The following is a 25,986-nucleotide window of genomic DNA, read 5'->3' on the forward strand; positions in this document are numbered from 1 at the left end:
GGGCTCCCACCCCGGCCCCCACCCCGGGCCTGGCGCCCGGCGAGCGTGCCGGGCGCGCCGGGCCCCACGAGGGCGCGCGCTCCGGCTCCGGGTCTTGGCGGCGGCCGCGGGGGAGGCGGGCACGTGTTGGGGCGGGGGCTCCACCTGGCCACGCCGCGGGCCCTCAGTGGGCTGGCCCGGCCCGGATGGGCTACGCGACGGGCGCCCGGGGGCGTGGGCCCCGCGCACGCTCCGGAGGAAGGCGGTGCGTTGCTGCCGTCGGGGCGGCGGGCTCCAGACACGGGCCGGCTTGCCCCCGCGGCTCCCTGCCCAACTTCGGGCCCGCCGGTGCCTGCCCCCGTGCGCGCGACCGCCCTCCGCCCGCCTGCCCCGGGCCCGGCTCCCACGTCGAGGTGGGCGGGCGGAGGGCGGCGCTGCGGCCCGGGCCGACCTCCGCGAGGGCACTTGGGCGAGTCGGGCCCCGCCCCCGCCTCGCCGCGGCCCCGCCCCCCGCCCAGGCTCCTCCCCTTCCTGCCGGCCGGCTCCCCGCGGCCGCCCGCCCGCCCGGCGCGCCCGAAGCGAAGCCCGCTGCTCCCCTTGGCCGCCCCGCCCCGCCGGCCGCCCCGCCCCTCCCGCGCGGGCGGCCCGAAAACCCGGAGCGCGGGAGCGCGGCTCGGCCGGGCCGGGCGGCCGCACTGGGCATGCTCAGTAGCCGGGGCAGGTTTTTTGGTCGCAAGTAGGAAGCTTTTTGCACTACACCGGAGAGGGGGAGCCGCGGAGCAGCGCGCCGCCGTGCACCGCCGCCGCGCCCGCCCCAGCCCGGCCCGGCCCCGCGGCGGCGCGATGAGCCCGACCCCGAGCCGGCCCGCCGGGGAGTGAGCGCGGCGCGGAGGGCGCGTTGCGCAGCTGCTCCTGCGCACAACCCGGCCGGCGGCCCGCACCGGCAGGAGTGAGCGGCCGGTCCGCGCTGCGCCCGGCGCCGGAGCCGAGCGGGAGCAGGAAGCGCAGGCCACGCAGGGACCCAACTGAAACAAAGTGTCGGCCGCCGGCGGCGCGGCGCCTCGCCCGGCCCGGCCCCGCGCCCCCCGCCCCGCCGCCCACCATGGCCTCCGAGGAGCTGTACGAGGTACCTCCCCTCCCCCCGGCCCGCGCCCCGCGCGGCCCCCGCCCGACGGCCGGCCCGCCGCCCCCTCCCCCGCGGGCCGCAGTTTGCTGGACGGAAGCGCGTGCGCCCGGGCCCGGCGGCGGGCGCCCGAGTTGTGGGGCCGGGGGTCCCGGCCGCGGGGAAGGAGCGCGGGCGCCGGCGACTTGCTCGGACGGCGCCCGAAGTGCCCGCGGCGAGGCGGTGGGTGCGGAGCCCCCGGCACCGCCCGGCGGGGGCTGTGGGCGGCGCGGGGGTGCTGCCCTGGCCGTTCGGCGGAGCGCTCTGGGCAGGGTTTGCCTCCGGTTCTGGGGGGCCGAGAGGAAGAGTGCAACTGTCTCCCGACTCCGCTGCGGGCCGAAGCGAGGCAGGATATCGCCCCGAAAAGGCTGCGCGCTGACCACATGCTTTAATTAGGTTAGCCTTGTGGCCAGAGCCAGGAAATTTAAATTGAACGCTGATACACCGTCATTCATTTGCGCCGCGGCCGTGCGAGTGAGAAAGGGCACGATCAGGACTATAAGTTGTGGGCGATGGGCTTGCCAGCTTCGGCTTCAAGTTGTGCACTTACCAGTTTGGATCTTGAGACATATTTCGTACGCCTCGATGTAACTTCTTGACGTATTGCAAAGTAGACTTCCTGGGAGTACGGAAGCGTGGAAGGCTTTCTGTTCTCTTGGATAAGTGAGTCTTCGGTTGCACGTGCATACTGACACATCCATCTTCTTAGGAGACTGAAAACTTCTGGATACTCTCCGGATCCACCTCTTTGACGCGGTTAGGAACCTGGGCCTTTAGGGACTTAAGGAAGCCTCTGTAGCAAGTAGAGCCCCTTGGCCCTCGTGAACCCTTCGTAGGTTCCCAGTGAGCCTTCCTGAGGCGTCTTCTCTTGTGGGCGTGTTATGCCGCTGGCACAGAATGGAGCTCTGCTGCCAACAACGATAGCCTTCTAGCAACTTTCTGTTGCTTTTTGAAAGCAAGTGTTTGCAGAAGTTCAGAAGGAGGCTGCCTTCTGTAGATTTAATGGCGAGGTGGTGGCCTCCGCGTACGTTGTACGTGATCAGTGTGCCTTAGCTGGCACTGAAAATGTTCCGTTCTGTCCATTTCACACATTAGCTGTGCCCTACTGTAGTCAAGGTACGATCTTGGGTCCTCTGGGGATGTAAAGAGAAAAAAAATCTCCCTGTTCTCAAGAAGCTTCCCTTCTAGGAAGGCCAGTTTTGTTTGGGGAAGGCCCAGACATGGGGGTTAAGAACTGCAGTTGGGAAAGTACATTGCATGAGGGTGTGAGGAATTTTGGTTTCTACATTTTTTTTTTTTTTTGATAGTTCAAGCTTGAGTATTCACTCTTCACTCATTTTTGTGATTATAAATACACAGTCAGTTAACCCATTCCATTAGTGTTTCGGTGAGGGTAGCACCTTATACATAAGTTGTACCTTACGTGTATAGGTATTTTTTGAAGCAGAACATTTACCGCTAGTGCGTTATGAACTAAATTTAGTTTTTTCTTTGCTTATTAGCTTCAGGTTTCCTTCGCACTGCTTTCCTGGCAGAATTCATTTAGAAGTTCCATTTTGTACAGAGGTTGCGTTCATTCAGCACGTTTGTTGAATGCTTGCCCTGCAGAGGGTCAGGAACGGGTGAAGGATGAAAACGGGTCCTTCCCTCAAAGGGCATCTGTTGGGGAAGAAATTAGTACGTTGCAAAGAAGTGACCCAGCTATGCAGCTGAACTTTTGACTCTGAGTTTTAGTTTTGGAAAAAAGTGTTACAGGTGTGTAGTTAGTTGAGGTGATAGTAAAGAAGGTAGTGGGTATCTTTGATGGTAAATTTCCTAAGCTCTCCTTCCAGAAGTTCAGAAGGAGGCTGCCTTCTGTAGATTTAATGGTGAGGTGGTTGACTATGTTATGATTGGAAGTTGATCTTTGAAAGTTCTGCTGAGTGGTTGAGAGCCTGGACCTGGAGTCAGAAATCCTGGTTGTTGAAATCCAGCCCTGTCACCTTGAGTAAATTAACCTTGAAAGCTCAGTGTCCTCATCTGTAAAATTGGGATCAAAGCTTACCTCAGAGCTGTGAGGTTTAAGTGAAAAAATATGTAAGCATACCCGCATTCCCAGGGAGAGCGCTCGGTAAGTGATGGTTATTGTTGTGTTTTAACTGATCTGACGTGCCTCCCCGAGGCCTGGTTTTGTTTCTAAAGCTGTAGCATTGGACTGTTTTAATCAAGGCAGTATTACTTGTGAGGCAGAAATGGTAGCAGTTGTCAGGAAGCAACTGACTGGCTGTTGGATGGGCTGGGGAGAGCGCCAAGATGTCTTAGTGGCCAGGTCCTGGGGCATCGCCTGCCGCGTTTTCTCCAGTTCTGCTGCCCAAATCGAAGTACAAGTTTCATGTTTGGCCTCCAGCTCCACAATTCTACAGGGATATAGTCACCGAGGAGGAAGTTCAGAGTCTTGCTTTTTGCGGTAAATTCGTGTGGTGAGAGCAGGGATCTTCACCCCCAATCCCTGAATGTGGAGGGTGGTACCTGATTGCCCAGCCTTGGTTTTATCACCGACCCTGAGCATGGTTCCCGGGAGGTGGTGGTAGGTCCTTGGTGAATATTTAAGTGGTTACTGTAACTATGCCTTGTGAATAAAAAATAAGGAAACAGAACCGAGACAAGATGGGATGGAAGGGTCAGCCTTCCTGAGCTGGAGGAGCTACTGTTAGTTGAAGGACAGAGTTCATTTACCCTCTGCATCTCCAGCAGCTCCAATCGGGGAAGAGCCTAGAGGTTTTTTATTTACTCATGCTACGAACTTTATAGTTTTCAGAAAAAAGGCAAGCGTTCTTTAGACCAGGGTCCGTGAAGTTCATGTAAAGGACCAGAGGGCTGTTAAAACTTTAGCCCCCGCAGGCTGCGCGGTCTGATGCAACAGCCACGGACCAGGCCTGCAGGAGTGAGCGCTGAGCGCCAAGAAAACTGTCCATGGACAGCAAAATTCACATTTCATAGAGTTTTTACATGTCGTGCAGTGTTCTTTCTTTCTTTTGTTGTTGTTGTTGTTGTTTTTAATCACTTAAAAATGTACAAAGCAGTCAGCCCGTGGGTTCTACAGAAACTGGCCGTAGGCGGGACTTGTCCTGCAGGTCTCAGTTTGCTCACCTCTGCTTTAGGTGAGGAGCTGTTCTGGAGCCGAGGTCTAGCCTGGGGTTGGGGTGGATGGAGGGTGGGATGCCCAGTGATGAAGGGCTTTCGAGCTCCAATCCCAGCTCTAGACTTGGAGCCAGCAGCTCTGGGCTCCACTCCTCCCTTCTCTGTAGGAAAGGGAACGGCTGAGTTCCTCCCTCTCCTGAACGTCCACATCTGTGAAATGGGAGTGATGATAACTGCTCCAAAGAATTACGAACACTAAATAACGTTAGCACCTAAAAGCAATTCCGACTTGATAAAATGCTGTACCCCAGGGGCCAGTGGTTCCAGTGTCTTACGAAACATCTTTATCTTCTTCCATTCTTAAACAGAAACAAAACCTCCCAACACTCAAACCCTGAAACCAAGCCTTTTTTTCCTTGGAGCTTTCAGAGTGTCAGGTAAATTGATTATATCACCAAAGAAAACTGTGAGATCCAGAGGGTCTTAATTTATCTAGTGGTCAAATAATCACCATAAGATTTGGTTCACATGGGACTGAGTAAGGAATCCAGTCTAATATAATGGAAGCAGCTGTTTTGTTTGTGTGTCTTAGTCATTCCTTTTTCTCAGTGGATGTGGGGTTTTTTTCCCTGAGAACTACTTTAATAGCGAATTTAAATTTCAGTATGATCTTAGCGATCTAGTCTCGGCCTTCTGAGAAAAATATTTATCCAACACGTGCATGTTTCAAGTGTGGAAGTAAGCTTTTAAGAATGAAATTATACTTGGCTTATAAAACATGTCTTAAAGTTGATTAGTTTCGAAGAATACTCAGGATTTGGGGGAAAGTCGGGTCTTTTGAGTCTCTCCTTACTTTGGGATAAGATTGCTCCTTTCTCCTGTGCACCACAAGAATTTTGTGTGCACTGACCAAAAGCACAGTTATAAATAAAATCTGCAGGTGTGGTTCAAATGGAAGTCACAGAGGTCAAGAGATCTTCCATGGATTTTGGTCAAGACAAACCAGCATCTGTTGTGTGCAGTTAGCTGGCTCTTAAGATCGAGATCCCCAAAATAGGAAAAGAGAAAGTGACTTGACTGCTGGACTTGATCGTGGGGTAGCGGGGGTGAACGTGTGTGTGTTTTGAAAATTAACACACTCTCTTAAGTGAATTGCTGCGGATATTTATGTGTTTGTCTCAACAGGAGTGTGGAGGCATCTCAGGTGCTTTTCCTTTGAATTTTCTTCCAGTTCCCGTGTACTCGAATAAGTTTTCCTGTGACCCTTAAGAATCGTTGATTTTTTTCCCCCTTACGCTCTATTATGATTTTAACCATCGAACATATTTCCACGGTTTATAGGAACTACTTTATTTTCAGTGTTCTGATTCCCAGCTTTGAGTATCTTGAACTGCACAAAGCCAGTCTGAGTCAAGTTTTTGTGAACAAGGAGTCAGCATTTTTATATTGTGTGTGTCTGTAGGTGCAACAGCCTCATCGAGGGTCCTGTTAAGATACAGATTCTTGGGCCCTAACTATGAGATTATAGTTTTCAGTGTTTGGATGGAGACAGGAATCTGTTTCCAAAAGCTTCCTTCTGGGAGGCAGGTGGAGTTAGAGCCTGTGGCTTGCACTGGCCTGTTTCCGACTCAGGCTACAAGCTGAGGTTAGGGAAGTGGGGCTGGGGTCTGCCTTTGTGGAAGTCTGGCTCCAGATGGACCAGATGAGTCCTTTTTGCAGGGTCTTTAACCATTACGGGTGGTTAACTGAGTCATTCCAGGAAGGGAGCATTAAAAACACTCGGTAGGTAGGTAGGGGCGGATTCTGGAATGTCTGTTTTTTGTCCTCCTTGTGCAGCATGCTTGTCCACCAGATTGTCAGGTTGGTGTGCACAGTCTTTAAAACTAGGAATTTCTTTCTGGTCGTTATTTCCCACGGTTCAGATTCTGCAGTGGTTGCATACTTGCTGAATTACACTTCAGCGAGAAGGGGTGAGTTACAGGAACGACCCTATCTCCGGATTCCCTCTCCCCAAAACGGTATGCCCCCTTCTGTTCCTTTCACCCTTAGTTCCTCATCTGAATCTGCTTTTAACTCTAGAATGGGGAGAACTTCTGACTTTGCTGTTTCCCACACAGACTTCATTCTCTCCAGCTTAAGCTGGGGAAGGTCTTCTGCACTGGTCTGAAAATCCATTCAAGTACATGAGAGCGTTTTTCTGGGGGAGAGGATTGACAGTTTTCATCTGTTTCTATGCCCTCCCGGAAGTATTGAAATTGTTCTTGAGACCTTTGAGTTCAGACCTTTGAGTTTCACTGCCCTTCATCGACTGTTTTGACATTATTTTCGCCAGACCCAGCTCTGCCGCAGCCGTGTCCATATTCAGCTTCACGTGGAGCCACAGAGCTGATGTGAAACCCTGTTAAAACCTCACTGACTGGGTTTGGAAGTTGTATGCTATTTCCAGGCTTGAAGTGGCTGTTCTTAAAACTATACCTACATAAAACCTAAAGTTAACCACAGTTTTAGTTCCACTTCTGACAGCAGGGACTTTAGAATCCTTTACCTCTGATCCACCCCCGAACTTACATGCTGTTATTTTCCAGTGTTAATTACTGTCCATGAAAAAAAAAAAAAAAAAAAGCCCAGGAAGTAGAGCATGATGACTGCGCACGGACGGTCCTGGCATAGTTTTACTGGTGCCTTTACCAGATCCTTTGACCATCAGTCTTCTATCTCAGAACTGTCTTCTGGGATTTTTCCCCCCTTGTCTCAAATACATCCTTTAGAGATTTCTTTAGTGAAGGGTTATTGGTGTAAAGTCTTAAGTCTTTTGATCACCTGGAAATGTCTTTATTTTCCCTTCATTTTTGAAAGATAGAATTGATTCTGGATAAGCCGGTTAATGGGTTCTTTTCTCTCCGCGTTTTGAAGCTCTTCTCCCATCGTCCTCTGGCCGCTGTTGTCCTTGAGGTGGTGGGTCTGGACGGTTCCCTCGCAGGATGTCTGTCTGCTGCCTCTGGCTGCTCTGGGATCCTCTCTTTGACTTTGGTGTCCTTACTCTTGACAGTGTAGCCCCCTGTGACTTTCCTTTTGTTAATCTCAGTAGATGTGCTTCTTCGTGGACTTGCCGCTCGCTCGCTCTGGAAGGTTGCTGGCCGTCTTACCAGGTGCTGCTGCCTTAGGTGCCCTTCTCTGGAGTCCAGGGAGGCACTTGTTACATCTTCTGTCTCCTCCCTCTCCCTTCCAGCTCCTTGTTTTTGTGTCATTTGCATTCTGGGTACATTTCCTTGAGTCTGACTTTCCTTGAGTCTAAACAGGAGCTGAGTCTAATCTGCTATTTAACTCATCTATTGAGTTTTAATCTTCAACAATTACATTTTTCACTTCTAAATACTCTGGGCACCCCCCAGTCTGTCGGTGTGTGGCTGGCTGGCTTCATCTTTGGTGGGTCTCTTCTTGCCTGATTGACTCCTTCTTTGTGGTTGGGTTGGAGGGTGTTACTGGGCACGTGCATGTTTCCCTTGTGTCCTGCAGGGTCAGTGAAGTAGTAAGAGTTACATTTTCTGAAGATCTAGCTGTTTGTAGTGAGAGTGCCCTTTGGAACCTTGTTCGCTTTTTTTTGCCAGAAACCATATCGATTTGGAATTTGTGGGATCGTGAATAGGGAGGGAGGGTTTAAGCCAACACTTGAGATCTTCCTAAAGATACTGAGCATGCAAATAAAGTATCAGCTAGATTTCAAGGGCACGGTTCCTGAAAATGGAGATCACAGTTACAGCAAATGCTTCTGAAGCAAAATGTTCAGCATCTTTGTTCTGCCTGCTTTGGTTTGTAAGCATATCTTGTCTAACTTTCCTTTACCTGAGGTTGGCTGTTGAGCTGGTCTGAGCCCAAGAAGCCATGGTTGCTGGCTCCCTGGGTCCACACCTGCACACCCCAGCCTTTCCCCGTACCTCTGTGTGGCCATGTCTTCAGTAAGTGGTGGGTCCCCCGCTCGCCAGCCCCCGTGGAAGTCCTCACGCAGGAGCAGGAAGCCTCCCTTTCGAATTCCGTGTGACTAATTCACCTTTTGTTTTGCTCTGTTAATAATTTGTACTTGCTTATGCGTTACTTCCTCTGGGTATTAAGCTCTGTTTTCTCCCGGAGAGGCCAGCTACCTGTCTCTCTTTTGGTTTCTTGCTACTCCTGATCTGAGGATGTGAGTGTGAGTCAGTCATTGCTGACTTTTAGCTAAAATACAAATATTACAGTGACTGGAATTGCATTATTTGAAATTATACCATATATGTGAGAGTTGTGCATTTAGGTACCTTGTTTGAAAAGCCATATGGTGTTTTGGAGGAAAGTTATTTCTAAACTTGATACAAATAATTTAGAGGAAAATTATGTTCCTGGAAAGTCTGTTTGAAATGTTGGCCACAGCATTTATATTTACCCCCCCCCAATGAAAATGGGGGGGCTGTCTAACAATAGTGCTCCCTAGTTGGAGAAGTTAGCTGCAGTGTATTTAGGAAATGTCCTTGCTCTTTGTCTCCTTCCATTTGTAATGGTCTCTGTCTTATGTTTTCAAGACGTTGGTAGTTGCCAGTGTTTGCTGATGCAACCCCACAGTGTTGATTGCAGGTCATGAGTATCTTTGGTTAAAATGTTAAAATTTTTCATCAGTAGTTGACTGTTTAGGGTTGCAGAGCATCACAGAGCTGCGTGCAGAAGCATTTCTTATCTTAGCCTGTAACTGATCTGGAAGCCTCAGCTGTTCAGAATATGTGAGAACCAAGACAGAAAAAGGCCTCTTGGCTGTAAAAAGTTGTCGCACCCCGTACACATTGAACACTCTGGGTCTCTCCTTTATTTTCAGCATGGCATGCTTGGACTTAGCTGGCTTCCTTAGCACGTTAGAACCAGATCATTGGTAAGGGAAGGGAGCCGCCAGAGGCAGGTGCGTTGACATGAGTAAGTTTACTCGTGAGGTGCTTGAGGTGGGTCGGGCGCCTCCAGGTCATGGATCACAGGACTCCTGAACCCCATGGAGCAGGTGGGGAGCACATCACAGAGTGAAAAGCCATGTGTTGGAAAGAGCTATCAAAGGTGATTTTTAGAAAGTTTGGGGATATAAGTGACAAAGCAAAGTTTAACTTCATGGTATGTCTTCCAGAGTTTGCACCCAAGTAGTCCTAATGGTGGGAGATAGAGAGCAGGTGTCCTCGTAGGGGTGGAGTGGGGGTGGAGGAGTGCCGGCTGGCCTGTTGTTGAATTCTCATTCTCCTGTTGTCCTGAACCTGACAGTGTGTGCTGCACGGAGTGGCTGGGGCTTGACATCATGCGCTTTAAGGGTAACTGCCATTAGCTCTTCTCCGTAAATCTTTGGGTCGGGTTGATGCTTCAGGAAGATGAGCTGTGAGTTGGTGACTTTGACTCTGTATCCCCTGCTGTGTACACGTGTGTCCCTCCGCCCCCCGGGGTGTGAGCAGGGAACTGCCGGGCCATCCTCCATGATGACACTTGGTAAAGGAAGGATCAGCTGATGTGGTGAGGTGTAGACGAGAGCACGTGATTGAGTTATCGGTAAAAGGTTAAAAAAAAATCTTGTTTCTGAATAGTTTTTACCGTTGAAGTTTAAAGAGATTTGTCCTTTATCTGAAGTTGTGTTACTGCCGGGTGCTCAGGTCTGCCTGCTGATTCTCCGCTTGGAGGAGCAATGGTGCCATTCTTTGGAGTGTCCTGGGAGCATCTGTGGGGTCCCCGCCCGCTTTGTAATTCCTCCCCACCCCCGGGCTGGGCCAGAGCCCCCTTAGAAAACTGTCTTCTCAGGCGTCTCTGTCCGTCATCCCTCTCTCCCTCCTGGATTTTCTTGCCCCGTGTCCAGCTCTGGAACCTGCAACCTGATTTCCATCCCCCAGCCAGGTCCCCTTTGACTCGAGGCTTCATTCATCCTGTGTGGACCATGGACATGGCTTCTGCACTTGCTTGTTGCCCGGGGAAGTACCTTGCTTTCTATCCGTGCAGTTCAGGGAGCAGCCCCCACCAGCCTTACGCCTCAGGCCCCTCCTAGATGCAGATGCGCTTTTGAGCTTAAAGCAACAGGTAGATGATTACTTCAGTATCCTTTTCAGGGACGGAGAGGGGTGTGTGTGTAGTGGTGGGGGTGCTCCCGGGAAAAGGATCTGTAGGGCTCTTTCCTTGGCACATACGGGTGAGAGGAATTTCCCCCGGAATCATTTTACATGCCATTATTCGACACCACTAGCTTCAGCTCATACACGAGCTTTTTGAAACTGTGTTGATTAAATTGACAGGTACAGAGCTAAAAGGGTTCTCCCAGGGGAAGCAGTCTGTCCTGACTAGGTCCAGGCCGGAACTGATAAAAGTGATGGAATTGCAGTGATGACGTAGAAAGAGTGCAGAGGATTGCAGGCATGCGATCCTGCTGAAGCGCGTGTGCCCCTGGGCGGGAGAAGCGTGGAGGCCAGGCGCGCCCTGCTGACCCAGGAACCTGATTCAGGTCCACAGATGAGAGACTGTGGTCCTGAGTGGGCAGTGCCACCTGGCGCCACACCGCAGCTCTGCCAAGAAGGTGGTCTCGGAGAGGAAAAGGCCAAAACCACCTAGTGAAGGGGGGCAGGGTTGCTCTGAATCCCAGGTTCTTGCTGGCATCATCCCACCAAAAGGAGAACTGACCCCTCGGGCCTTTCTCTTGCCTGGTTTCTGCTGCAGTCGAGGGGCCTGCCCCAGAGTCTGGTGAATGACTTAAGAAGCTTTTTCTTAAGTGGAGCTCCCTTTGGGGAAGAGGGCTCCCTTGAGCGTTTGAGGAGGAAGCCCTGGTGGAGAGAGCTAGGAAGTCCGAGGGGCCCTGAGAACTGCCGCCCGGCTCAGGCCAAAGACCAAACATCCTTGAACCCCTTGCCCTCCTGGGTGGTGCTGGGGAACCAGGCCTGAGATGGAAGTTCCCGTCCCTCCCATGTTTCCACCCCCTCCTGCCTCTCTGGGATTTGGAACCGTCCCACGCCCGCCTCAGGGGACCACAGCCCAGGGCCACGCTCCACTGAGTCTGGAGAACCTGCCCCCCGCCGGGCACCATGCCCCCCTCCCCGGGGACCGGAGGCCAGCTCCAGCCCTGGGTGCTCTCTGAAGCTGGCAGGGGGCCCAGCAGAGGTGAGGGCTGCCTTCTCTCCTGTTCCTGATGCAGCGGGCATCACTGCTTGTCAGAAGCTCTTGGTTTTCAGTGAGGCTTCTGTGCTTCGTAGCATCACCCATCGGGGCGGATGCAGGAGTCAGACCTGGCCGGGCCCGTGGTCGGCCCTCCCTGCAGCCTGTGCGTGCTTCCCGGACCTGGCAAGCCCCCGGCCCCCCTGCACCTCTGAATTCCTGTGGGCAGGGTCCCCAGAGACTCCCACTAACACACCTGCTGCCAGGGAGGAGGGACTGGAAAGCCACACGAGGGCTGCTCGGGGGACCTGTGTAGCCCGGGCCCCTGGGCCTGCAGATCGCTGCGGGGTCTGTTACTGGACTAAGACTCTGGGGGGGGGGGGGTTTCCTCAGCTCTCTTGCATTTTTGGTGGTTTCTCACTCTGGGTGGAGGGCAATGAGGTAAGGTGTTGCTGGCCTGTCCGCCCGCGTGCTGGCCTCCCCGCCTCTCCTCCCAGCCAGTGGGCGAGCCCGACCCCCTCCCCCATCACATAACATGGACTTGAACTGTTTACAGAAGTTTAATGAAAAAACCCAGCGAACAATAGTACCCTTCCATCTTCCCCAAACAAATCAACCTTCAGACTAAACGAAGCTACCCTTGTATTTGTGCTCCGTCTCGTTTTCCCTGTAGCTGGTTTGTCCTTAGTAGAAAACGGGTTTCTCACTCCTGCTGGACGTCATTATCCATTCAGGACCCGTCATCCGGGCAGGTTTTTGCTGGTCTGTTACGTGTGAGACGTTAGAATGATGCAAAGAGCAGCAGATGTGGAGGGGACTGACCGCTCCCTCCGTCTCTTTGGGACACATGTGAGCAGCAGTTAGCAGGAGCTGTTTAGTAAACATCCTTAAATGATTTGTGTGTTTTTTAAAAATGGCGTTTGAAAATGTTCTTGAAGAGACTTTATGACGATACCCTTTAAATGTGAAGATTGCTTAAATCTTAAAGTTTTGATGTGCAGTTAACACTGACTTGACGATGCTGTGTTTACGCGTACGCGGGCGATCTTCCGCGTGCTTTATGAAAGTTTCTCAGAGTTTGAGAGGTAGTGCCTTGGTGGTTTAGGGTTTACGTTGAGGTATTTGGAGATACTGTTGTTCTGGCACATAGTAACATCTTAACCAAAAAAAGAAAAGGAAAGAAAAAAAACAACCCACTCATTGTTCTTGCTATGAGGACTGGAGTTATAAGGGTTTCTTAAACTCTTTGTAGTACCAGAGTTAACAGAGGATGGTACTTCAGTCACAAAAAACAAACAGGATCTTAACGTCCTAATCTGCCTTTTCTTCCGTGTTCACCACACGGGGATCACTCAGCAGATGTAGAGAAGAGGTGACTAAAACAATGACATTTGCTAGTGTAGCTTGTGGAAGCTCACAATAATTACCTGTAATTTTAAGGTAGCCAGTAGGTTTCCTGTGCACAGCAGCATGGAAAGCTTTTGTATGGACCTAAAAAGGAGTGACTAATTATAGGGTAGAAAATGAATAAGCTTTGTACAAGATGAAGCAGATTTGCAAGGAGCATGAACTTAACACACCAACGTGGGTGACAGCCTTTGACTGTCACCCAAGAGTTTGAGTTCAGCAGGTGTCTATAACGAAGCACAGAACATCAGTGGAAACGGAGGCAAGGCCAGAGATTCCACTTCTCCAGAAATTGGTCCGAAAGATCATTTGAAAGTTTCTACAAAGATGATGAATGAACATGATGATTTGACGTTTACTATCACTTTTAGTTTGTTCTCTTTCTTTAAAAGAAAAAAAAGACGTGTTTGGAGACCACATGAAAGGAGAAGACAGGCCAGTAGAGACCTTAAAGGGCTCCTGCGCAGCCACAGGCAGTCACACCCTCAAGAACCAGGAAGCTCCAATGTCCGAGAAACCAGCATGTGATTTTTGTCACCAGTAGCGTCATTCCTGGTACAGCCGAGTCCTCGGAGTCAAGTAGATTTAGCAAGTGGGAAATCAGACGTTTGAGACCCGGTGGGACGCAGCGGGGGCAGGCCTGAGGCCGTGGGGGCCCTTTACCGGGACACTTCGCTGTGTCTGTGGGAAGCCGCGTCACATTTACAGCACGTCGTCACCTCAGCTCACCAGCCATCCTGGTTTTGAGTTACTCTGGTTCATTCCCAGATTCATTTCTGTGGATTTTGGGCACCACGGGGGACATTCCAGAGACGGCGTCCGAGGGCAGCCCTGGACGGGGAGACAGCTCTGAGACTTCTGTGTCACCAGCAGCCTCTTTGAAATAAGAGTTCGCCCCGTTAAGGTCGCTCCTTGAACCGGCTGACACGCACTTGGCAGGCAGGTGCTTTGCATTTCGTAGTCACGCCACCTTGCTCGCGGTTTGTACGTAGAGGCCCCGTGCGTGTTTATTGAGAAAAGAAAGTGGAAATGAAAAAAGAAAAAAGTCGCCCCCGGCTCCGGCACCCAGACTGAGCACCGCAGCCGGTAGAGGACCTCGTTCAGGACGGCTCCGTGCGGGCGGCGACGGAGAGGGGGCGGAAGGTCACCGTGAGCGCGAGAACGGAGCTGTATCCGTGCTGTCTCACAGACGCGCCACTAGGCGCTACTGCTGCAGGAATTGTGGGACGTCCTGTGGAAACCTTTCAATGTTACCGGTCCGTTCTTCTTTTGCGTTTTTCTTGATTTCCTGGAGTTCTTTGTAATCGATGCTCATCTTTGTTATTTATGGTGCAAGTATCTTCTCATCTGTGCTGTGTCTTCCCTCTTCGTTAAAGGCTTTTAAACCTGAAACATAATTAACATATTTCACCCACCAAATTGATGCGATTTTATATTTCGGTGCAGTCAGATCTGTGTTTCTCATGTTGTTTCTTGTTTAGGGAGTCCTTCCTCCCCCAGGATCATTGTGTTCTATCTTTCTGTCCAAAAGTTTTGCTTCTCACAGTAGCAAACGCCCGCAGTTTTATGTTTTATGGAAGTACAGTTGGTTTGCATGCAGGTTGTTTTCTGGACGGTATGAAGTTGGGATCTGATTTGGTTTTAACTGTGGGTAATCCGTTGTCCCTGTTTATTGAATGAGTCCATCTCTCCCCCACTGACTTGACCCCTCCACCGTATATGAGGTCTCGTTTATGTGTGGGTCCCTTCCTCCTGTTCACCTGGCGATTTTTCTTGGTGACACCAGACCATTGTAATTAATGTGGATTTGTAGTGAGTCTTGGAAACTTGCCCTCCTGGATATCTTCATCTTGTTCTCTTTCTGAAAAGCATCTCAGGCGCTTCTTGGATGCGTTTGTCCGCTTCCATGGTGGGATCGTCTTGGTGACACAGGAAACCACGCGGGGCTGGGGTGGGCTTGATGCTGCGTTGTGCCTTCGGGTCCCTGCAGCACTGGAGAGACAGCAGTGGACCCGACAGATCAGTCCTGTCAAGGAGCTGACATGCTAGTGGTGGCCGCAGGTTCAGTGGGATGCGGCTGGTGGCTTGGGGTGTGGGTTAGTTTTATGCAGATTGTCAGAGAAAGCCTCATTGATAAGGTGACTTCGGGGACTTGAAAGCCAAGGAATGCCCCCTGAGGCTAGCGTGTTCTTGGCCAGTTTAAGTAGCAGCAAGGAGGCCTTTGTGTCTGGAGGCTGAGAGGGATGGTATGTGAGGTCAGGGGGCTGGTGGGATCCAGGTGGGCCCTTGGTAGATGCGCTGAATACTTTGTTTTATTTTTACTGAGAAGGAAAGCCCCTGGAGGAGTGAGGTAATCAAATTAGAAATAGTAAATGGTCATGTTGGATGCCAGACAGAGACCAAACCGTAGTAGGACTAGGAGGGACTCAGGGAGGCTGATCAGGAGGCTGGCAGAGAATTCAGGCAGAAGATGACGGTGTGTGGAAGCCGAGTGGCAGGCTGAAAGTGATGAAATGGGAAGAGTGGGAAGAACTCAGGCTTCTCAGGCTTGAGCAGCTGGAAGCGTGGGCTCGGCCAGTTCCTCAGGCAAGTGTCCCTGCCTAGGGCTTGGCTGGGGTGTTGCCACGCGAGGGCTGATAGGTGATAAGCAGGAGGTGGGTTTTAGGCTGTTGAGCTCAGGATGGCCTTTGTACATCCGGGCGTAGGTGTGGGCAGCAACAGGCTCTGCAAGTTGAGAGCTCAGGGCATGTGCTCAGGCAGGGGATCATTTGGAAGATGTCAGTGTATGCGTGTGGGTTTTTAAACCATAGAGGGACCGAATCATCCAGGGAGTAAATGTTGGGAGAGAAGAGATGTGAAGGTTGGGTCTTGGAGACTTTGTTATCTAGAGTTTGGGGGCAGCTAGAGATGCAGTGAAGGATGGAGAAGAAAGTGGCCAGGAAAGCAGGAGAAAAGAGCAGAGCCCCGGAAGCCAGGTGGAGACAGCTCCCAGAAGGAGGGGATGGCCCACTGTGTTTTGCGCTGCTGAGGAGCTAGACGGGACCGTTAGATTGGGCACCGGCTGTTCTAGGGAGCCCAGGGACATAGACCTGGCATGGGCTCATGAGAAAACCGGAAAAGAGGAATTGGAGGTGATGATTATAGGCAGTTCTCAGGACCAGTTTTTCAAAAAGGGAACTGGGCGGCAAGGTAGGCTCCAGAGTTTGTTTGCTTTGAGATAGAGAAGTGATCGGATGTTGTGTGATGCTGGGAAAGAGCTAATAGAGGGGACATTAAGGGATCAGGGAGGGAGGGCGAGCAGTAGCTTTACCTGGGTTGGCAAGAGGAACCTCACTTGCTCTCCTCTTCCCACCTTTTTGTCCTCCAGTAACGTTTTGTTACGCACTTTTAAAAAGTTTTGCACACCTTTTCTTAGCTTCATTCCTAAAAACTATAGTTTTTGTTGCTCTTATTAGTGGGACCTCTTTAAAGTTGCATTTTCTAACTAGTTAGTACTTGTGCATAAGAAGGCTGTTTATGCCTGATCTTTAAATCTAGTCCTTGTTGAACTTAATAGATTCTTTTGGATTTATATGTAGATAATCGTGTCTTGTGCAAATAGGGATGGTTGTATTTCTTTCTCTTCAAACTCATACCTGTTACTTTTTATTTTATTTCTTTGGCTGGGACCATTTGGTACAATGTTGAATATAAGTTGTAACAACAAGCATTTGTGTTTTATTTCTAATTCTGAAAATTCTGTAAAAACTTTATTATTAAGTAAAAGCTGTAGATGGTTGCTAGATGCCTTTTTAAAGTCTGGTTAAAGTTCTCTTATTTCTAGCATGTGAGGAGTTCTTAATCACGAATGGTTAATAAGTTGCATGGACTGTGCTTTCTGCATTTATTAGAAATTGTCATTTTACCCCCTCTTTCCTGTTAATATTTTAATGTTGTGTATTAATATATTTGGTGTTAAGCCATCCTTGCATTTCTGGGATAAACCTTGCTTAGTCAGTGTATTATTTTATATACCTTATTAAATTCTTTTCATAATCAGTGTTAATAATAGTCACTTAAAGGAAAGGAAACCGACTTGATATTTTTTTCTATTCTGAAACAGCTGCAGAATCCTTGGATCTTCTGGGGGTTTTTTTATTTTCTGTTTTTGAAGATTTTGTTTTACCTGCATTTAAAATCATCTGGACCTCTGTTTCCTTTTAAGATAGGAGAGGGACTGTTTGTTCATTGGAGTTATCTTGTATTGATTTATTGGTGCTTTCTATTTCTTAACTCAGTTGTGGCCTAAAGCTTTTTATATTAGAATATTTTAGGATATTTAAAAATCTATACTGGATTATATGCCTTTATATGATTATATACCTTATATGATTATATACCTCTATGATTATATACCTTTAGCATGCCTTATTTTTTTATGCCTTTTTCCTTACAGATATTTTTGTCTTATTTGATTCTTTTTAAGAATTAAGTTTTTTATCTTATTGATTCGTTCTATTGTTCTTTCTTTCTTGCTCTTTATTTTCTTCTGCCTTCTTTAAGTTATCTGGTTCTTTTACTGGCTTACTGAGTTGAACATTTTGCTCATCTTGTTCTTTCATGAAGGCTATAAGATTACCTTGTAAATACAGCCTTAGCCGCATCATACAAGTTTGGTTATTTTCATACAAGTTTGATTTATTTTTTAAATCTCAAGTATCTTTAGCATTTTCTTTGTTTATTTAAAACAAATTCACTTACTTTTTTATTAAGATATTTATTCATATGTTTTAAAATTCAAAAAGTATAAAAAATTTACAACCACAAGGACTTTGTTTTTGAGTACTTACATGTACTTAAATTTAGATATTTTTAAAGTGAAAATCTTTTTCTTTACTAGCTGTTTTCTAACTGAATTACATCATGGTCAGAGAATGGTCTTTATGATCCTTATTTCATGGGAGTTTCCTTTTTTGATCTTGTAAAATGGTTTATTTGGGGATTAGAGTTCAAGATTTGTTTGGTTTAGAGTTCAGATATATACATAGGCATCAAATAGATATTTATGGAATAGTGACTGTACTTTCAATATGTAGGGCTCCTGTTAATGAAATTTTCCCTTAAAATTTGTTTTCATATGTTGCTACACTAACTTATTTTGGGTATTATTTGCTAGTCATATCTTTTTCCTTTTTAATTTAAAAAAGTCTGTGGTTTTATTTAGAAGTGTCTATTGCAAGCAACATATAGTGAGATTCGCAGGCTTCAGTGTGATGTCTTTTATGAGTTTAATGTATTATGCTTTCTGAAATATCTGAAATATTTGGACTTACTAATGTTTGGTGTTATCCTTCTTTCCTTTTTTTTAGTTGTCTGTTGGTTTGAGAGATTTTTCTCTGTGGGTTGAGTATTCTTTTGCTAGTCGGAAGATACAGATTCTTTGCCTGACCTTGTGGTTTCCCATTAATTTCTTTAGATTCTGCTTAACTGTTAAACTGAATGATCAAATTGTTCAGTGATTTCTACTAAAATGTGACATAGTTTTTTTTTTTTTTACCTTTTGAGTGTATCTGCTCTCCCTGTCTTATGCTCATTGAGAATGTTTCTATTTTTAATATAATGAGATATGCATTTAATAGTTAATTTTTATCTGTCTTCCTTGAGGACACAGCAAGGGCACAGCTCACTAGTAACTCTTCATTGAAATCTCCAACCTCACCTCCACTAGATTAAGATTATTGTCTAGTACATGTTCTATCTTTTAAAAATAAACCAACAATTTTTTAAAAATCACAGGTTATTTAAAATTTCTAGCTTTACATTTGAATGCTTGCTTCATTTATCCCTTCTTTTCTGTCTGGACTGACTTTTGTTCCTGAATTGCACCTTACTTACTTTCTTTTTCTGTTTCTTTTTCTTTTTTAAGATATAATTTGGATACCATAGAATTCCTCCTTTTAAAGCATACAGTTCAGTGGTTTTTCGTATATTCACAAAGTTGTACTTACACCGTTACCTGATTTCAGAACATTTCGTCACTTCAGAAAGGAACTCCGTACCCATCAGCTGTCGGTCCCTACCCCACACCCCTGCACCCCTGGGGAGCACTAGTCCACTTTCTGTCTCTGAATTTGTCTGTAGTGGACATTTCATATATATGGAGTCATACAATATGTGGGCTTTTGTGTCTGACTTTTATAGTATGCTAATAATTTAACACCTGTTTTCATGAATCATTCATGTCGTAGGATATATCAGTTCATTATTTCTCTTATGGCTGAATAATATTCCATTTGAGGGCTAGACCACATTTTGATTATTCATTCACCAATTCATGGATATTTGGAGTTGTGTCTATGTTATGAGTAATGCTGTAATGAACATTTATGCAGAGGTTTTTATGTGGAACATTTATGTAGAGGTTTTTCACTTCTCTTCAGCATATATTGAGGAGTAGACTGAATTTACATCTTTTGGTGATTATTTTGGTAAAGATTTGGGATAGTAAATTCTTGATATTTGTACATCTAAAGATAATATTACTATTATGTAATGGCTTTCTAGCTGGGTATAAATTTTATAGGTTGACAATTAAGATTTATTAGCTTTGCAGCTGATGAAACATCTCCCCCTCTTTCCTTTGTAAGCATCTGAGTCTCTGGTAGTTCACGATTGCTTACCCTTGAGAGTTCTGCAGTTTTATTACTGTGGGTCTAAGAGTGGATATGACATACTTTTGATCTGAATATGAATGCGTCTGAGGATGTTTGGTCCTTCTGATCTGTGTTAATGCCTTAAGGAATTGTTGTGTCTGTGTTCATAAAGTTTATGGGTCTGTAATTTTCTCTCCTTGTTTCATGTCAAAGTTACGCTGGTCTCGTAAAGAAAGTTAAGGAGCATTCCCTTATTTTCTGAAATCGGTTGTGTTGTTCTCTGAAATTGGTTTTAATTCTTTCATGAATGTTTACTAGAATTCACCAGTGCAGCCATCTGGTACTGAAATTTTCATTGTGGTACATTAAATTATGAATGCTATCTTTAATAAATATAAAGCTACTCAGAACTTGTATTTCTTCTTGAGTTTTAGTGTTATGTCTTTAAAGGAATTTACTTTATCTAAAAGTATTGGTGAGGAGGTTATAGCTCAGTGGCAGAGTGCCTGCTTAGTATTAACAAGGTCCTGGGTTCAATCCCCACTACTGCCATGAAAATAAGTAAGGAAGTAATGCTAATGACCCCACCGTACCAGAAAAAGAAAAGTAAAAGTATTGGATTCACTGGCAGATAATTGCTTCTCTATTACTCATCTTTCACTTTTGGTTTAATTTGGTTTTCTTTTCAGTTTTATAAGGTGGAAGTTTAGGTCATTGGTTTAAGGGGTTTCTCGTTTTCTAATATGAACATTTAACGCTGTAAGTTTCCTTCAAGCCCTGCTGTAGTGTGTCTTGCAGAATTTGATGTGCTTTCATTTTAGTCTAGTTCAAAACAGGTTCTAATTTCCCTTGTGATTTCTTTGACCCATGGGTTGTTTAGAGTTAGGTTGCTTAATTTTCATATTCTGGTTTTGATTTTTTTAAAAATTCCATTGTAGTCAGAACATTTTCTCTTAAGATTTTTAATTTTTTTGTAATCTATTTTGGCTTGTTTTATGGCACAGTATTTGACTGTTCTGTGTGCGCTTAACAAGGTTATATAACTCTTCGGTTATCAGTGGAGTGTTTCATAAATATCATGTAAATTAAGGTTGATGCTGTTATTTGGATCTCCTATATCTGTACCATTTTTTAAAAATTGGTTTTATCAATTTTTGACAAGTGCGTTAGAATCTCCAACTATGAAAATGCATTTGTCTCCTTTTACTTCTGTTTTTGCTTCGCATATTTTGATGCTCTGTCATTACATATGTATATGTTTATAATATTGGTATGAGTATACCAATGTACTATTCTGTTGACCTTTTAAAATCATTATGAAATGACCTTTTTTGTCTGTACTAATACTTAAAGTCTATTTTGTTTTATATTAATAAAGCCATCTAGCTTTGATATATATTTGTTCAGCCTTTTAGTTTGTTTCTGTCTTTATAAAGTGCTTCTTTTGAAGCTAGAATGTAATTGGTTCTTACTTTTAAAGAAATCTACCAATCTGCCTTTTGATGAGAACATTTAGTCCATTTACATTTAAAGTAATTATTGGTATGGCTGTATTTCAGGCCTACCATTTTCTAGTTTTTTAGGGAAAGATTTTTGTCTGTCTTATGCCTGCTCTTTTGGTTTTTGTGTTAGTCAAAGTTAAATTTCTTTTTAATTTTTTTCTGTTGGTTTTTTAGCCATATTTCTTTGCTTGAGTTGTGGTGGCGGCAGGGAGGGGGGCACATGTTTGCTCTCTAGGGATTACAAGATGCATTTTAGCTTTATCCCAGTCTGCTTAGCATTGGTATTGAATCTCCTCGGGTAAAATGCAGAAATTCTTCAATAATATATTTCAATTTTTCCCTTCTTAGTAATTATTGTTATATATATATTACATCTAAATACTTTGTCCTATAATGTATTTCTACTTCCTCCTCTTACTCTCAGTGTTGTCATGTGTTACATTTATATGCCTTGTAAACTCGCCAGTAGTATTGTAATTTTTGCTTTAAGCTGTCATCTTTTATAGAAACTAAGGTAAGAAATTTATACATTTCATATTCAGTCGTCCCTCAGTATCCACAGAGCACTGGTTCCAGGGCCCCCCTGTGGATACCAAAATCTGCATATGCTCAAGTTTCTTAACGTAAAATGGTGTAGTACTTAACATATAACCTGAGCACATCCTCTCATATACTTTAAATCATCTCTAGATTACTCATAATATGTAATACAATGTAAATATTATCTAAATAGTTGTCAGTGTGGCAAATTCAAGTTTTGCTATTTGGAACTTTCTGGAATTTTTTTCCTCCAAATATTTTCAATCCACGATTGGTTGAATCCATGGATGTGGGACCCACAGATACAAAGGGCCTACCACACACAAGTAATCACTGTTTCTGGTGTTCTTTATTTTTCCCTGTACATTTTAAGTTGCCGTCTAGTGTGATTTCCGTTCAGACCAGAGAACTTTATTTAGCATCTCTTGTAGTGCAGATCTGCTGGTGATAAATTGTTTTCTACTTGAAAATGTCTTTGTTTCACCTTCACTTTTAAAGGATAGTTTTGCTGGATAAAGAATTCTTGGTTGACAGATTTTTTTTCCCCCTTCATCAGCAATTTGAACGTTTGGTCCCAGTGTCTTCAGACTTTCTACTTTCTTAATGAGAAACCAGTTTATGTTCTTACTGTCTTTGTTTTCGTGTATAAAGATGTCATTTTTCTTTGGCCGATTTCAAGATTTTATCTTTGGCTTTCAGCAGGATGACTGAGGTACGTCTTAGTGGTTTTATTTGTCTTGATTCTGCGTGAGGTGTGCTGAGCTTTGGGGAGATTTTTCAGATGTTATGTCTTCAGAAAATTATTTTCCTTTCTCTTGTGGGATTCCAGTTAACATGCTGCTTCCTGTTGTCACACGTGTCTTTGAAGTCTGTGCATTTTTTGTCCATCTCTTTTTCTTTTCTTCCGATTCTTCTCTATTCAGCTTTATTACAGATGTTAGATGAAAGCATCCATTTGTTTAGCGAATCTGCTGAGTTTGTTTTACTCATTGTTTTGTTCATTGTTTCTGTGTTGATATTGCTCTATCTGTTCACTCATTGATAGCATATTTTCCTTCAATTCTTTGAGCATATTTTCCAAATTCTTTGACCTGTTTGTTAGCTGCTTTGAAGTCTGTTAAATCCAACATCTGGGCTCACCTGGAGTCAGCTTCTTCTGACTGTCTTTTTACTTGCATGCGGGTCACAATTTTCTGTGTTGTTTTGCTTTTCTAGTTGAAAATTGGATGTGTGGTGACCCTGGGCTCTTGTGTTCTCCTGAGGATCACTGGGGTTTTGCTGTAGCAGTTAAATTGCTTGGGGTCAAACTGAGTTTTGTTTTTCCTGGGACGGGTGCTTCCTTATACCCCTGCTCTGTTCTTCTGTCTTTCCACTGGTGTTTTTTTTGCTCTAGGGCCCCTTGCCTCTCCCTGGTGCCTGCAGGGCCTGGAAGCTGGCTTAGCATCGGGTAGAAGTGGGCTTGCTCTGAGGGCCCCCGGGTTCCAGCTGCCGTGCCAGCATGGCTTTGTGTTCTGAGGTTCCAAGCCTTTCGCAGCCCGAGCTGAGCACAGTTGAGAAAGAGCATCGCATTCACAGGTTTGGGTCCACATTACCCTTTCAGAAGATTTCTTCCTGGTCCCTGACTGCTTTTTCCCGAGGCCACTCCTGGTTTCCTTTGAGCATCCACAGTTCGGCCGTCAGCCCGGGATTTCAGCATTTGATGCTCTGAATTTGAGTGTCACCCCTTCTGTAGTTCTTGTGCTTTCTGAAAGCTCTGAATTTCTAGCTGCTTCCCCAGCTCTGAACTCTGCTGCCTGGCACCTTTAGCTGGTCCGCCTCTGTCTTTCCCAGCCCCTGTCTCTGCAGCCCTCACTTTGTGGGTTGGGCAGTGCCCTCAAGCCAAGAAGCCACGTACTCTCAGTTCTTACCCCGTAAGTTTGTAGTTTTTGAGATTTAACCCTCTCACTGCCTGGTAAACACCATTTTTAGGTAGGTTTTTTCTTCCCATTCATTTTTTAATAAATGTTATCTGTGTGTGTTCTCTTGACCTCTTTGGTCTTCCTGCTGTTACAGAGAATTGACTCTTGGTTTGTTTTGAAACATTAGGGGACAGTTTATCTGTTTCGAGAACAATGTCTTCCTGCGTGCTTTCATTGTTTATAGGGTCATTTTGTTCATTCTTTTTTTCTTGTCATATGTTTGAATAAGATTCAACCAGCCTTCTTTTTCTATTGTTCATTTTTATTTGAGATTAGTCTCTGCGTTTTAGGAAAGGGGGCAGGTCAGGACAGGTTTTCTGAAGTCACAGCTCCAGAGCTCCCTCTTCTGTCACTTTGAAAATGTGGCCTGGTCCCTCCTGAGTCCTGGCTCTGTTCTGCCATCCTCACCCGTCACCCAGACCTCCTCTGACCAAACCTGTAGTCCCTGACACCTGCCTCCTCCTCTCCCAGGGTGAAATGACAGCTCAAGCTGTTGGGTGTGCTCCGATTTTTAGTTAAACGGTTTCTCCATGATTAAATTAGCAATACTCTCTCCCCACCCCTTTGAACAGCATAACAGCCCTCCCTCTGGTCTTTCTCTAGCATGTGTCTCAGACTTGACTAACACAGAAGTGGCTGTTAAGGGGTAAACTCTTTTGCTAAACACATTCCCCACCCACACCACTTAGACATTGCTAGTCCTTTGAGGAGACATCTCTCAGTGACAAATTAACCTTGAAGAAGAGTAATTAGACTTAATGTTTGGGTTTTTTTTTTTTTAGTTCATCACTTAAATGAGAACATAAAATCAGAAGATTCTGTAGACCTATCGGCCCGTTCAGCGTAAGTGTCTGTCACATTTCTGTGCCTTTATCTCACGTGTTCCAGGTTTCTCTTCCTACTGGTGTTTTTTCTACTTTTTTTCCTTGTTTCCTTTTAGGAAGGAGATTATACAGAGATTTCCCTCGACTATTCAGTTAGTTTTTGCACATCTGACATGGTTTTGCACATTGAGTTTAGTTACGTTTGTTTTGAATGTGATAAAAGGAGGAGAAACTGTTCATAGTAGCTCCATGGTGTTAACAGTGATTTTAGCTAGAATGAAGGTTTCAATTAAATTTTCAAACTAGATAAAAAATTAGACAAAACTGGACGGTGCTTTTGAGTGGGAATAATCCATATGAGCCCAGGTCTAACTCAGGACACTAAACCTATTACTGTGCTAATCACTAAGTGAATTAGCTTTTCTCTCTAAACTTATGCATAAATTTTGCTTTACTTTTAGAGGTTTCCAAGACGAATATGGTAACTCCTGTTAGTCTAGCCCTCTTGGCAGTGAAGATGTGTGGTTGGTTACGGAAGAGGATTGGGATCGGTGTAAACAGCAGGAAGGTGGTGCCAGGACTCGCCTCGGGCTCCGTCCGTCCACAGGCGACAGCACCGCTGGTTAAGGGGGCACCTCACGTCCAGGGTTATTAGGCTGCAGGAGCCGGCGAGACTGGTGCACACAGAAGCGGCAGCTGCAGAAGGCTTGTCGCGCCCCGGCGGCTGGGCAGGGGGCTGCGCGGCCTCGCACACCGCCTGCCGGGGACCCGCCGGGCCGCTGCGGGAGGGGCGCCCCGGGCGCCGGCCCCCCGCACCCTCTGCGGGCGGAGGGGGCCGCGGCGTCAGCTCCAGGGCCACCAGCAGGGCGAGAGGGTTCGTTTGTAACTGAGAGACTGTCTGTGTTGTGCCCAGGGTGAGCTTTCTAAAATTTAAAACTGCCCGGACAGGGAGGGTACAGCTGGCAGTGGGTACAGCTCAGGGTGGGTACAGCCCGGCAGTGGGTACAGCTCAGGGTGGGTACAGCCTAGCGGTGGGCACAGCCCTGGGAGGGTACAGCCCGGTGGGTGGGTACAGCCCGGCGGGTGGGTACAGCCCAGGGTGGGTACAGCCCGGTGGTGAGTACAGCTCAGGGTGGGTACAGCCTGGCAGTGTGTACAGCTCAGGGTGGGTACAGCCCGGCAGTGGGTACAGCTCCTAGTCAGAGAGTTTGGGCTCTTTCCAACACCCTCATTTTAACTTAATTACTCTTTAAAGGCCTTCTTCCCAGGTAGTTACTTTCTGAGATGTTGGGGGTTAGCACTTTGAGTTTTGGGGGACACAGTTTGGCCCATAACACCTTCTCCACGCATCACACCAGGAGGAGGAAGGGTACTTGACATTGTCTCACTGCTGCTGGTCCTAACCTCAGTCGCTTGGGTAAGGTGGTGTCTGCCATGCTCCCCGCCTTGTGGTTAACACATGTCTCGGGGGAGGGAACTCTGAGACTCGCAGATCCATTCTTTCTCCCTGAACTTTTCCCGGTCCCTTTAGCGTTCCGTTGGCGAGTCTTGTCTGCAGTAGGCACATCTGTGGGGTTTACCTGCTGCTGACTTTCTATTTCCCTTGCTTCTCCTTTCTTTTCCATTTATTAATTGGAGTTTTTCTGTAAAGGAGGAGCTGTCTCTTCTCTGTATATTCATTCATTCAGTGATTTATATCTTTATGGAATCACGGTTTTTGAAAACTCAATGAGT

General features: G+C 46.5%; 1 protein-coding gene across 1 annotated transcript in view; it reads left to right on the forward strand.

The window, feature by feature from the left end:
* The first annotated feature begins 730 nt into the window (after positions 1–730).
* The window catches only part of CDYL (chromodomain Y like), a 101,076-nt gene continuing 75,820 nt past the window's right edge, over positions 731–25,986 (forward strand). Inside the window, exon 1 of the mRNA XM_074348042.1 lies at positions 731–1,105. Coding sequence (XP_074204143.1) covers positions 1,082–1,105 — 24 coding nt within the window. The 5' untranslated portion in view covers positions 731–1,081. The remainder of the gene's footprint in view (positions 1,106–25,986) is intronic.

This window comes from Camelus bactrianus, chromosome 20, assembly GCF_048773025.1.
Source record: "Camelus bactrianus isolate YW-2024 breed Bactrian camel chromosome 20, ASM4877302v1, whole genome shotgun sequence".
Lineage (NCBI taxonomy): Eukaryota > Metazoa > Chordata > Mammalia > Artiodactyla > Camelidae > Camelus > Camelus bactrianus.